At 36.1% G+C, this 13,625-nt stretch overlaps 1 protein-coding gene across 3 annotated transcripts in view; it reads left to right on the top strand.

Annotated features, from left to right (window-relative positions):
* The first annotated feature begins 2,276 nt into the window (after positions 1-2,276).
* Positions 2,277-13,625, top strand: part of LOC145675646 (uncharacterized) — a 49,349-nt gene continuing 38,000 nt past the window's right edge. For all 3 annotated transcript variants that reach the window (XM_081746205.1, XM_081746203.1, XM_081746204.1), the window contains exons 1-2: positions 2,277-2,476; positions 12,207-12,448. In XM_081746205.1, the coding sequence (XP_081602331.1) occupies positions 2,389-2,476; positions 12,207-12,448 (330 nt within the window). In that variant the 5' untranslated portion in view covers positions 2,277-2,388. The remainder of the gene's footprint in view (positions 2,477-12,206; positions 12,449-13,625) is intronic.

The raw sequence follows: 13,625 nt of genomic DNA, 5'->3' as shown, positions 1-13,625 counted from the left end.
TCTTCCTCTTTAACTAATTCTATATTACCAATATAACCAATAAACAATTGCTTCTAGAAAGTGAATACATTGAGCAGTTCTAAATGGTAAGTTTATGAAAAATGAATGATAAGTTAAAAGGAAAAATAAATAAATAAATTGTCAAAAGGAATAGAAAGAACGTGAACAATAGCAATATAAGCAATATATATGGGCATTTGTGCAACCCACTATTTACCCAAGTTCCCTTTATAATCAGCTTAGTAGGAATACTACAAAACATGTGTTGTGATAATGCAGCATATTTCAGAATCGTACTATCAAAACGAAAACAAGAAGAAAGTGCCTATCGTCATCTCATATAACTTTTGAACTTTCCAACGAGGGGTTTTTCCCCTTCAATCCCATTTTAGGTTTCTGATTTATTTTCATAGTTAAATTTACATTTATTATTTATTAAGAAGAGATAACTTTAAGAATAATCAAACACATTTCAAGTGGGGTTCGTACCCCCTCTAAATGCGTGCTTGACTGTGATAGTGTAAAGGTAATTTGTAAGCAAGTCTCTCGAAGTGAATTTGATTCGGCATATGAAGAAGTTCAATAAACTAATGTAGTAATATAATTTAAGCCTGTCTGTAATTGTAAAATTAGAAGAACATAGTATACTCTGTTTAATTCACTCCATTCAATCGTGGGTAATATAACTATCTTTTTTTTCGGCAAGAGTGACTTTTCTTTAACGTAGGTAGTAGAAAGGAGATTATTTTACGTGAAGGTTTACAATGTCCTCAAATTAAAAAGAAACGAACTCCTTCTATTTGCTTTATAACCAGTCTTCCTATAACCTCTTGGACATCATTACATCATTTTCGTAGAAACATGGCACGGAACTATTTTCAGTTACTGTAAATTAAAATACTCTTCAAAGTTCATTTACTTCGTTAATATTGCATATATAATAGAAAGAATATTTATTAATTCCGCATGCTATTATTTAAATTAAAATAAATTATAAAAATAGTGGAAATCGTAATTTATTTTCGAACACTTCAAAACAAACTTGTACTTCTTCCTCTTTTTTTTTGTAGGACAGATTACTTGACATAAATAAAGGGAAAGTAATAATAAGAAGAGAGATAAAAACAATGCAAATTGAGAATTCTTGTAAGTATTAAATATAGGTTTCAGAGATCATGTGTGTTATTTTCAGGGGTAAAAGTGAGGGGGAAAGCGTGGGGACGCCGTCGCCCCGCTTCCAGAAAATATCTGTGGCGTTCCCCAACTTTCTGAGTATAAAATTGAATCGGCAAAGATAGGCACGGGGGACGTCGTGACGTCATGCGTCTCCCTACCTTTTCAGATCCACTTTTACCCCTGGTTAGTTCACAAAGAAAAATTATCCAATTCGTATATTATTTTAGATAACGTCTTGTAAATAAAGTAGTAACATAAATCGTGTAAACGTCATTACTATGTGATATTTTCTAGATAAACACTAGAGACTTTGCATACATTTCGGTATCTTATATGCACTGCAAAGAATTTTATATAAGACCAATGGTGTCAAGTAGCAATCTTCCCTGCATCTTATTGATTCTGGTTCTCTGCCTAAATGACTATCTGGACCTGGATTATCGCTTGGTTCATATATATACTGTACAATAAGAAATATAGCTCTCGGAACAAACATATGCTCTAAACTTGGAACAGTGCTGAGAAAATTAAATTTTTAGGTATTGAGAGATGAGTTATGAATCAGAATCGTCATTGGGCTTTATTCCGATAAAGTTTGCAACGCTAAATTTGCGTTAGAGAGCGATGACTAATAACTGTTTCTTGTATTATTTGTGTTCGTTACATCTACTAATTTTGCGAAAAACGATTACGCAACTCTGTGGACCTTATTCCATAGCTGTTATGTCAATGCAACGCAAAATTTGTGTTTTAGTTTACAACAATCGGTACAGCAGTTTAAATAGTCTCTTGCAATTTTGCGTAGGGTTCAAGTTCGCCAATTTGCGAAGAATGTTAGGAAATGAAGCTTTCCGACTTAGAAAATTTTCAAATATGCATAACACTCGTGATAACAAAATGGACTATTTCTGAACTCGCTCTCGAAAGAATTGAAAAACGCAACGCAAAACGCATATCTGCTATCTTTATTCTAGTAAACTAGAACATACATCTTGCGTTGCTTAAACGCAAACCGTTGCAGAATGGTCCCCAGAAGCTAAATTCTCTTTGTAACTTAGAATTGCTCATCAGCATGAACATGTTTGGAACAGGAGATTTAAGAAGGAAAAAGTGAACAAGTGAACAGCTGCGTCCGATCGGATGTAGATTGAGTTTAAATGTAGAATTTTGAATATTGTCTTTTATTATTGCTATTATTAATATTATTTAGAAATGGAAACTGTCAATGAAATTAAAGAACAAATAATCGCTTGGCTTTGGGAAGAGGGCTTACGTTCTTCTCATAAAAGGTTACTGGATGGTAAGTTTAATATCAGTCACTGTAGTGTTCTGTTTAAGTTTAAAGGACCCGTAAACCCAAGTGGAAAGGTTTGATGGTCCAGGGTTTACCCAAGTGGGCCTAATCCGAAAAGACTCGCCGGGTCGTTTCGGGTTGGATCCACATAAAAAAAAAAAAAAAAAAAAAAAATTGGTTTTTGAGATTTTTGTTAGTATAGATTTTTAACAGATTTTGGACTTTCCGTGAGCGAATTAGATGCTTTGACGTTAAGGTATACAACAACATTCACCATAATACATTGGATGAACAAAACAAAATTCACCTTGACATTACTCGAGCAGACTGCTCTACCAAATTTTCACACATTTTTTGCATTTTCCGGTTTCTTCTTGCAGGGTATGCATTAAATGAGGAGCTAATGCATAAACCACGAGCCAGGTTGAGCTAGGTGGCCCCTAAAAGCACGAACGCTATCTAACCAAGTCAGGGCAGGAGGGCCGGAGCGAATTGACGGCGTGCGTCCGTAGGGAGCAGGCGCGTTAGCGACGGGGGGTGACAAATAAACAAGGATAGTGAAAAAATTCATACCTGCGAATTTTGAAATGCCCAATACACACACACTTCCCTACAATACGAGCTTAAGTCACTAACAGTTGATGAGGTTATTTCCAGGTCATTTTGTATTATTTCATATGTTGGATATGGCAAAATGTACTAATGTATTACAAATACCAATATTTTCTCTACAGTTAACTTCGATCCTTCAAAAAAAGTACCTTTCACAGCTGATACAAGTGTGTTACACTACCTTCCTTTCTTACCTTTACGACAGTAAAAAAGTATATGTAATGCCTCTCTTCTGAATTTTTACTTCTTTTCCACACTTTGCTCAGTTTATTTTACGTTTCGATATGCTATGACGCTGCAAAAAATTTATAATATTACGCTCTTCATCGCAGAATTCTTTGTAATAGAACCGTATATTAGCATTACATCAATTGCTGACACGAACAGAACATTCCCGCCGTTTATTTCCACCTTCGCTTGTATTCTTCCGCTTCAGTAAATAGTTACACTTAGAATATGTTCACTACCATTCAAAATGTATTTCAATATGATATCCATTAACAGAAATTACGTATATTCACACTCCTCTTCTTTTACGGGGGGCGCGGTGGCTTAGTGGTAGAGCGTTCACCTCCGGTGCTTGGGGTCCCTGGTTCGATCCCAGCTCTGGCTGTGTGGACTTTGTGGTGGACAAACACCGTGCTCGTGGGTTTTCTCGGGGTTCTCCCGTTTCCTCCCACTGTCTTCATTCCACCATTTCACTCATCATCACAGTCTCCTTTAGTCTAACCGGCATAACCATAGGACGTAAAACTTAAAGATTTCATTTCCTCTTCTTTTACGAAAAGTGTTTGACATCGTATTTTACCTATAAATTTTGTTTTTGGTAGAGTCGTCTACTCGAGTGAACCCATTACCATAAGATAATTACAAAACAAATTAATGTATAGATTATGCTTATAGCCTGTTCAAAGAAATAAATATGCGATTTTATATTTTAGAGAATACTTTCCGTGAATAGTGTGCTCACCAACTCGGCGACGCCGAGGGACGTTATTCCTCATACGTTTGATGAGCTTAATGCCATAAGTTCCGGTACTACCAGTAAATATGTAAATACATTAGTAAAACTAATAGTATTATTTCTTACTATTGATGATTACCCAAGTAGGTCTATTATTCAGTAATATTTGGTTTTCCAACAACAACAATTTAGTTTAGTCATTTGTTCCCGCTCTTGAAATAAGCATTCTGTAGAATCAACACCAGCAATAGCTTAAAAATTCTTGTCAAATTTAAGAAGCTTAATGCTTGGAGTTCCGAAAACTACGTAACGCATGCTACTAAATTCAATTCATGCTGAATTCAAACTTCCGTACTAGTGGGAATTTCGATGTACAGTAAAGAAAGCTGCATTTTCGGAAAAAACCTATCGTGAAACAAGTGCTGGGGAAATTCCCTAATTGAACGCACCAAACATCGGAACTGTGAATACTTCAACAATAAAACTATATTTTACCCATGACGATATTTAATTTCATTTAAGACATTTTGAAACGTTTACTTTATAAAATATGAATTATATCTTTGTTAATTGTTTTAAATTAATTTTCGGGAAAGAACCGACTTGAAACAAGTACTCGGGAAATTCTCGTAAATGAAAGCCCGTAAGTGAACTTGAGCAATAAGACCATTTATTTTATAAAACGTGAATTGTATCTTTGGTATTCATATTTGGCGAACGTCACTGAGGCTCCTGAGATGACTCAATCTACATTTGTTCGTTTGGCTGCCTGTACCGCACATACTACAGGATACAACTTGCTGTCTTTTAAGTTTAATTTTTTTTTTTTTTTTAATTAGCTGTACATATTTTGGCGGCTATCCAACGTAAAATTTCAAAGTGGCAGCCATTTAACAAAACAGTGGGTATCCATGCTACAGGGTGCAATTTTCAGACTTTTAAGTTGAAATTTTGAGGGTAGAGGCACGAGACATTCTAAATTTGCTGTATAATTTTCTCTTCGATCCAATGTATAATTTCAAAATTTCAAAATGGGAGCAGAAAAAAAAAGCAATGAACAGAAAAATGTTGCATGTTGTGACAATGACAATCTTGAAATATAAATCACATTTTAGTACTTTCACCCCGAAGACATTGAAATATTTCGAAAAACCGAATTAAACCCGAAAACACCCAGTTAAATCCGAAAAAAACCTATATGTGCCCAGGTGGGTTGGGCTTCCTCCCCCCCCAATAAAAACACGTTTTTTCAAACCCTGGCATGATCACAATATTAACTTTGTATTCATACTAAAGTTAATTAATAATTGATAAGAACTTAAAAGTCCTAGCAAGATTTTATTTTAGATAATTCGTTCAGGGTGCTTATTTATAACATACACCATTAAAATGGTAATTTTACGGTGGATTGTATAAGCAAAATGTAATTTATGTTACAAAATTAGGTTACAATTATCAGACAATTAGAACTGCTATAGAAAATCGTATACTTGGTGATAGTTCTGAGTACGTATAATAATGTTTACAGGAGATAGTCTCTGTTACTGAAGTTAATTCGTATATGTCAAGCACATTAAAACACTTCGGACATAAAATTAAGATACTTGTAAACACAACATACAAGAACGACCGAACTGCTGCTTGTAATAGCTAACTAGCATAGATTTGTTCGTGTATCGTGTTTTGCGTATATCCACCGTCGGTTCGTGTCTACTCACTGCAGATGCATCTTCGCCCTGCCCTGACGCGGAATAGAATTGGGATATGTATTCTCCAGATGTGACAAGTATGTTTCGCTTAACAGATTGTTTTGAAATTTAATTTTTCACTCTGCAGTACACTTACATAGTTACGTTATATTATTTCGTGGTTGCCCTCCCTGCAAACTGATTTTAAGTTGAAATTCTAACCTTTATGTGAATAAATATACCGTGCGACATATGCCATATGTCAACTTGTGCTAGGTTTTCACTACAAAGCACGAATTCGATCTAACTGAGTCAGCAACAGGAACGTGGCAGGAGGACCTCCGTCGAATTTTTGTTTGTAGTGTCCTCCTAGTACAGTTTTGTGCGTTTTTTTCTCGTGGATAACTTTTTTCTTCGTTTTTCCACCTTCACACCTTTGCTACCTACGGACGTAGGAAAAACCAACCTTGCTGTACCTGAACGCGGAATAGATATAATTCTTGCTTTTAGTGGCCAATTAGCACAGACTAGTACCTGTATTTCACATGAATAATTGTATTAATAGCATATCAGATTGCACGCATATAATCAATCGTAATTATTTAGCCATGCTGGACAAAAATAAGTTTAAAGGGAAAAAGAGGTCAGGTTGATGCATGGTTTTGCCATAAATATTATTTTATATCGCATGGGTTTGGTCACGTTATCAATCTATACGCAATTATTAGAGAATGTGCCGAGAACACAAACAATGCACAATATGTTAGGGAATCATTTGAAGCAAGAAAAGTGAATTGGGTGGATTATTTTAATTTAAACATTTTGAATTGAGTGGATTATTTTAAATTTATACGGAACATTTATTATGTAAGTAAAATTTAGGTTATCAAATATATATATATATATATATGTATATATATATATATATATATATATATATATATATACTAATATTGTCAACAAGCAGTCGATCCTAATGCTTTTAAACGTCGTATTTTAGTAGTATGTTTGTACTCTTTATCGTACGTAGACAATAGGTTTTTATGCGTATGGATTGATTTATTTTCATGTACTTTGTCTACGGGACAAGCCGTCCAGTTTAAAGTGGGATCTGTACCACTTAACGAATGGAGAAAATTGTAGTGTATTTGATGCTTTGGCGCCGGGAATTGAACCGAGGAGTTCGTGCACCTAAAGCACGCACACAAACCACTAGACCAGCAAGGATGGCTAGTGTACAAAAATCGTTCCTTGCCTCAATGTTCTTTCAATGTTCTCGTATTCTGTTAGCGATTTGGGTGCATCCACCCTTTACTCTGCGAGGGACATTGCACAAGGAAGTTGGCGATACGTGATCTTCCTGAAAGAAACTGAACTTCGTTAATATAATGATACTTGGCTAGATTTTATGAAATTTATTCAGATTTATCTCTTTCAAGAGTTCCCTCCACTATTAATACACCGTTCTCAGAAAATATTCCTTTTCTAGCACGAACTTTTTGGAATAGCCTAGAGGTCTCGTAGTAAATTCTTTTCTTACATCTTCTGTGGATTGGAAACGGTGATCTATGAGGTTGGATTTCTACTTTGGGAATAGAAAAAAATCTGTAGGTATCAAATCAGGAAAGTAAGTTAGAGAAAAAAAATAAATGAAATCTTTGAGTTTTACGTCCCACTGTTATGCTGGTTAGACTAAAGGAGACGGTGATGATGAGTAATAAATGAAATGGTGGAATGAAGAAAGTGTGAGGAAACGGGAGAACCCCGGGGGAAAGCCACGCACACGGTGTTTGTCCACCACAAAGTTCACTTGGCGGGGGCTGCGATCGAACCCGGGACCCCAAGCACCACAGTAAGTTAGAGAGATTGAGGTACAGCAGTCATATTGTTCTTCGTCAAAAATTCCTAGTGGGCAGGAGCATTGTTGTGATGCAGCATCCGTGTTCATTTTTCTAAGCTTCCGGCCTCTTCTTCCTCATAGCTTCTCTCAAACGTCTTGTCGCTTCTAAATAATATTTTTTTGTTGCTCCTTTGTCCACGTGCGACAAATTCGTAATGAACTACACCACAAAAATCAAAGAGAACCATAAAAGTATCAATTTAACATTTAAGCTATTTTGATGTCTTTTTGCGGTGTCGGGGAAGCTTTTCATATCCATTTGGATGACTGTTGCTGTGTTTTAACATTACATACATAGACTCAAATCTTGTCACTTGTTACAATGTTTTTCAAGAAGCTGACGTACTTTTCAGCAACATAATACATGTTCAGTTTTTCCACTAAGATTAAATGATGAGACGATTTACTGATTTCTGCTTCCTCAACTATTTTGCGGACTACAAAAAACATTTTTTTTTCTTTTGTACAAGATCACACACTTTCTGAATGTAAACGTCATCACTTGATGTTGATGGGCATCCAAATTTTGTCTGATCTTCCATGCATGTTCTTCCTGCTTTGAAACGCTGAATCCTCTCATAATACTGGGTTCAGCTCAAACGTTCTGCCTCGTACACTTCTGGAAATTTCCCAAAGTTTTTGTTGCCCAATTTCAAATCAAATTTGATGCACACATGCTGCTCTTCCAACATAATTTTCTTGCTAAACTTACTGACTGCTGTGCGACTTGGAATTTGAAACTAAACCCTCAAAATGTTGCACTCTCATAGAGCGTTCACCTCTGGTGCTTGGGGTCCCGGGTTCAATCCCAGTCCCTGCCAAGTGAACTTTGTGGTGGACAAACACCGTGTGCGTAGGTTTTCTCGGGGTTCTCCCGTTTCCTCCCACTTTCTTCATTCCACCATTTCATTCATTACTCATCATCACCGTCTCCTTTAGCCTAACCGGCATACGCGTGGGACGTAAAACTCAAAAAATTCATTTCATTTTGTTGCACTCTCAGTATATCTTTGAAGAATAATAAAATTTATCACAGATATTGTATTAATAATAGTCCTATCGAAAGAGTTGCAACACATAAAGACCTCGAAATATTATTCGATGAGAAACTTTTATTTGCTGATTACAGCACTGTTACTGTGAACAGTGCTATGAGAATACTGGGTATCCTTTACAGATTACTGAAATTCGCGATCTTAAATCACTCAGTATTTTCTTCAAAGCTTTCGTATCTCCTAAAATTGAATATTGCTTACCGATATGGGAAATGGCTTCTGCTTCAAACTTTCTCCCGTTTTGATTCTGTCCTTAACTTTTTTCTTATCATTCTCAAACAAAGAGTTCCTTCAGTATGTAGTCTTAATAAAACAGAGCTCCTAAACAAACTTAATATTCAGACTCCTGTTACTCGACGCATGGTTGTAAACTTGCTGTTTTTCCATAAAATTATCAATGGGAAAAATAACACCGAATTGTTGGTTTCCGTTCTCAATTTTCGCGTAACTTCTTGCCTTTCTCGCAGTCATACGCTACCAACATTATATAATACCCAGACTACCAATTATACAACGTTCCCTATACTTCATGCTGGCATTATTGTATAATAGTTTCTCGTCAGATGTTGATATTTTTGATTCTGAGAATCATTTTAAAAACAAATTAAAGTCTCTGTAAATATGGTAAAATTATATATATTTTTTGTTATTTTTTTATTATTATTATTATTATTTTTTTTTTTTTTTTTGTTATTTCTTTATACGTTGTGTGCCGGTGCTGTGCCATCAGTTGTAGCTCAAATACGTAATGAATAAATGCAAACAAATGGGGATGGAACTGATGCACAACACGGTACTTAACTGTAAAATTATGGTTGAATGTAAATAAAATTCAAATGTTTCTAATTTTGAAAAATGACTAGTTATGGGAAACAGGTGAGAAAGAGAAATGATGTAACTAAGAAATAGGGATGAGCACTAGCCTGATAATTCCAATGAGGCTGGCGTCGTCCTGGTCATCTGGAACGATGAAGGGTTTGCCGTGAAGGAACCTGGATGTTCTGGTAACAGCCAACAACTGGAACTCAATCCTGCTGGACTGCTAGGGGCGTCGAACTCTTTCCGTGATGCGTCTCGACAATAATGCGTCTTTAGGATGTCCTTTTACATTTTCATTCTACTAATCTCAACTGACAAAAGTGTCTGCGGCGATGAACCGGCAGAATGGTATTCTTTAAACATGGAATCCGTCGTCCTCCAATGGTGGGATCTGCTTGTCTCCAATGATCCAGCACCTTCCTCAACTTCGTGACGAATACCCCTTGTTGTTCTGTTCCTCGTGGTTTTGTTTGGCTGCAGAATGATGACCTAAGAGTCCAATGAATCGGGAAGTTTCAGGCTATGCTTGAAGGTATGCGGAAAGGAAAGAAGGAAGCTAGTCGAGTTTATTAACAAAAATGTGTTTACAACAGGTGTCTGAGAATGTACAATCCTGATCAAAGTTTTCTTCCAATAAGTTTTCAAGAGTTCATGATTCTTTCGTTAATAAAGTAATTTAATAAAATAATCGAATTTAGTGAATTAAATTAGAGTTTATACAATTATCTCATCGTCACTTTACATCCAATACACAGTTACTTCACAGTTGTTACATTGTTTGAGTGGAAAATGGACATTGATCTGTATCTGAAACATTTATAAATAAATAATTTTCGTCATACTATAAAATCGCTACAAGTACGAAACAAAGCTTTACTTCAACGCTCGCAGATTCATAATGACGCAAGGTAGGATAATGTAATTGCCATTAAAACGCTTGGCAAATATTTCAAAACCCAGACTAGCAATCAGAATGTCAAAAATAGCTTTCTTGATTGTATTTTTTTTAAAAAGTTTGGTTTCTTTCTGGGGAAACCTCATATACCTTTCAGATCAGTTCTACATCGCGCTATACAAGAATCTCCACTGTTGTTATCTTTAGTTTTTCTATCGCATATGGTAAAGTGAAGTTAAAAAGTAACGGGGATAAGCATCCCTTATCATAAATCTAGTCAAGATGGGATAGCTTTCTATGTATTCGTACTGTAGGTCGTTCTCGTTTCACTAAAGTAGGACACGCCTTCCCCCAAACCCTGTAACCTTCTTCGGAATTTCAAATTCTTCAAAGGCATTGAGAATGAATCGAACTTCAAATAATACTAAGAAAGATTTTTTAATGTATTTACAGGGCTCGAGAAAGATTTCTTCTGATCTAGGCTCTGTGGTCGCGGTACATCAATCCTCAAAATAAATAGCCCAGCTGGAAAGAGTGTGCATGGTCAACAAGAAAATAAAAAGTTTGAATTTATTGTTATAATTAACTAAGAAGTAGACCAGCCTTTCCTTCGGAATAATTAATTTATGTTGCCATAAACAGCAATTTAAAAAAAAAGAATGTCTTAATAGTAACGAAAGAATTTGGAATGGGGAGGGTGCGTGGGTGAAGGACTGAAAAAGTAGCTAAGAAATAAAAAAAATTAAAAAAAACTTTCTGGTTAGTTACCAGAATTCTTTCCAATCACACTGAACCCAATTACATGCTTACCAACATTTATTCATTTAAGATTTACCTTAACTAGCTAATATATTCTTCATTAGATTAATCTTTGATAAATAAAAGAAAATTTTGGGTTTGAAATTACATTTTATTTCTGTAAGTAACAGTAAAGTTAGCTATCCTTCTCAGTTCTCACATTTCAATTACATCAATAAATGTGTTGCAAACAAACATTATGCAATATAATTAAAAATGAAATGAAATCTTTCAGTTTTACGTCCCACGCTTATGCTGGTTAGGCTAAAGGAGATGGTGAGAAACGAATGAAATGGTGAAATGAAGAAAGTGGGAGGAAACGGGAGAACCCCGAGAAAATCCACGAGCACTGTGTTGATCCACCAACAAAGTCCACACGGCGCGAGCTGGAATCGAACCATGGACCCCAAGCACCGGAGGTGAACGCTGTATCACTGAGCCATCGCGCCCCCCCCTGCAGTATAATTAAAGAATGGAAAAGAAATTTACTTGATATATCTTTAGTATAGTGTTCCAGTGCCAGATAATAGCCAAATGATTCATAATAGTAATTCGTTATATTATGTTTTCGTTTTCTGTTTACCTCTAGGATGACCCCGCGCTGAGCATGGGTGCGAGTTTTAGATTATTCGATATATATGTATACCAATATAGATACGAGATGAATCTAAAAGATGTGCACAAACTCCGGAAGATGATTCTTAATATCAAAAGAAGACAAAAAGTCCTCTTGCATGTTGTCGAATACCGCATCGTGTACGCTCTACACATTTTTCTGTTTCGTTCCAATTGTCATTATTCGAGTTTCGATTCCAAGTTGGCACCCCTGTCACTCGTACACGACATGGACATGCAAAAGGACTTTTTGTCTTTTGATGTTACGAATCACATCCCAAAGCTTGTACACATCTTCCAGGTTCACCCTTTTGTCTTGTTTAGTTATGTAATTTTGAGCCATTATATGGTTAAGGGTACTATAATTATTTTAATTATACTGTATTCCAGCTCTTGCAGAGTACTACAGAGATTTCGTCCCAGCTATACCGTCGAAAGATGTACGCATAGCGATCGCCATATGTAGATACATTAGGGAAAAAATAGAGAAGGAGAATTGTAAATTTGAGTCGGTGGAGGAGCTGGAGTTTCTTCTGGAAAGTGTATGCACGATTATAAAACAAGTCTCTAATATTGTGGACATCGTCGGGTTAGAACATTGCATTCATATATTGTTTGATATCAAGTTTTTGGTAAGTAAATGCAAAAGAAATGGGTGAGTCGTATTTATCTAAGTTGATTGGTTTAATTTTGTGGACAGGCTTCGGATAGTTGTCATTAAACAGTGTGGCATATCTTTACCGTATGCGTGCATAGTGAACCTTCGATTGTCCACCTTTGGATCCAGTATAAATTAGCCAACTTACAGATAATATATCAAGTTCGGCATTGCTGTCAATTGTGTGGTCGTGCAACCACCTGTTTTTCAAACCCCTCCCCCCAAAATGTTTGTGAAGTGTTGAAGTAAACATTAAATTTTGCTCTGAAGCACAAGAAAATTTTGTTGCATCTTTCAGAAATTCGTATGAAAAAATGTGAAAGAAAAGGAACGTTTGTGGTTGCATAAGCTTTGCAACTACATTCTTAACATCGAGCATATGTCAAGGAGCTTCTATTTCGTAACATAGGTAAGCATATTTATACCTACATCGTTCCTATCTTCTGTTATTATTGACAAGTTGTTGGAGTTCACTTAGCAACCATCAGTAGTCCAGTTACATAATAGCTACGAATTTCTTCATTCCTTCTAATAGTTTAGCAGCCTTCATTCGACTTTTCTTATATCTTGTGGGTAAGTGACGAAAGAGTGGCAAGAAGCGGAAAATAAAGCAGTTGACAAATGTGCTTTACAAAAACAAATGCACAGGCTGTTCCATGTATATGTGACCAAATTGTGATTTCCAAATAGTTTAGAAAATCCATGGCGCCAGGTGCGATATTACTCGATGTGTCTTCTCGTGTATCAAAGGATGACCCGACAACGTAATTTTCATTGCTAGCGCTCTTTGGAGGATTACGAAGGGGATCTTCTTCCATTCCTCTTTCACATCTGTCCAGAGTCTCCTCACAGTAGTCACACATGTCCTGCCCAAACTCTTTTTAAACAATTTAAATCCACATCATAAGTCCATCGGAAGACTTTGCAAGTATCTCGTTGAAAAATATGGCGTGTATTCCAACCCTGCTAGAATGCGAGTGACAGTCTTAAGATACGTATGAAGCCTTGTCTTGATGGATGTGGATTATGTTGATCTCATTTCCTTGAATTTCTGGAATCTTCTGCTCTTAGATTGGGCTCAGGATCTCCTTGTCGTAGCACTGTGAGCTGATTTTGCAGTTCGTCAACCTGCGAATCTTCAGTTCGATAAT

The sequence above is a fragment of the Thermobia domestica genome, chromosome 18 (assembly GCF_964235325.1).
Source record: "Thermobia domestica chromosome 18, izTheDome1.hap1.1, whole genome shotgun sequence".
NCBI lineage: Eukaryota > Metazoa > Arthropoda > Insecta > Zygentoma > Lepismatidae > Thermobia > Thermobia domestica.
This window is presented reverse-complemented; position numbering and strand designations above follow the sequence as displayed.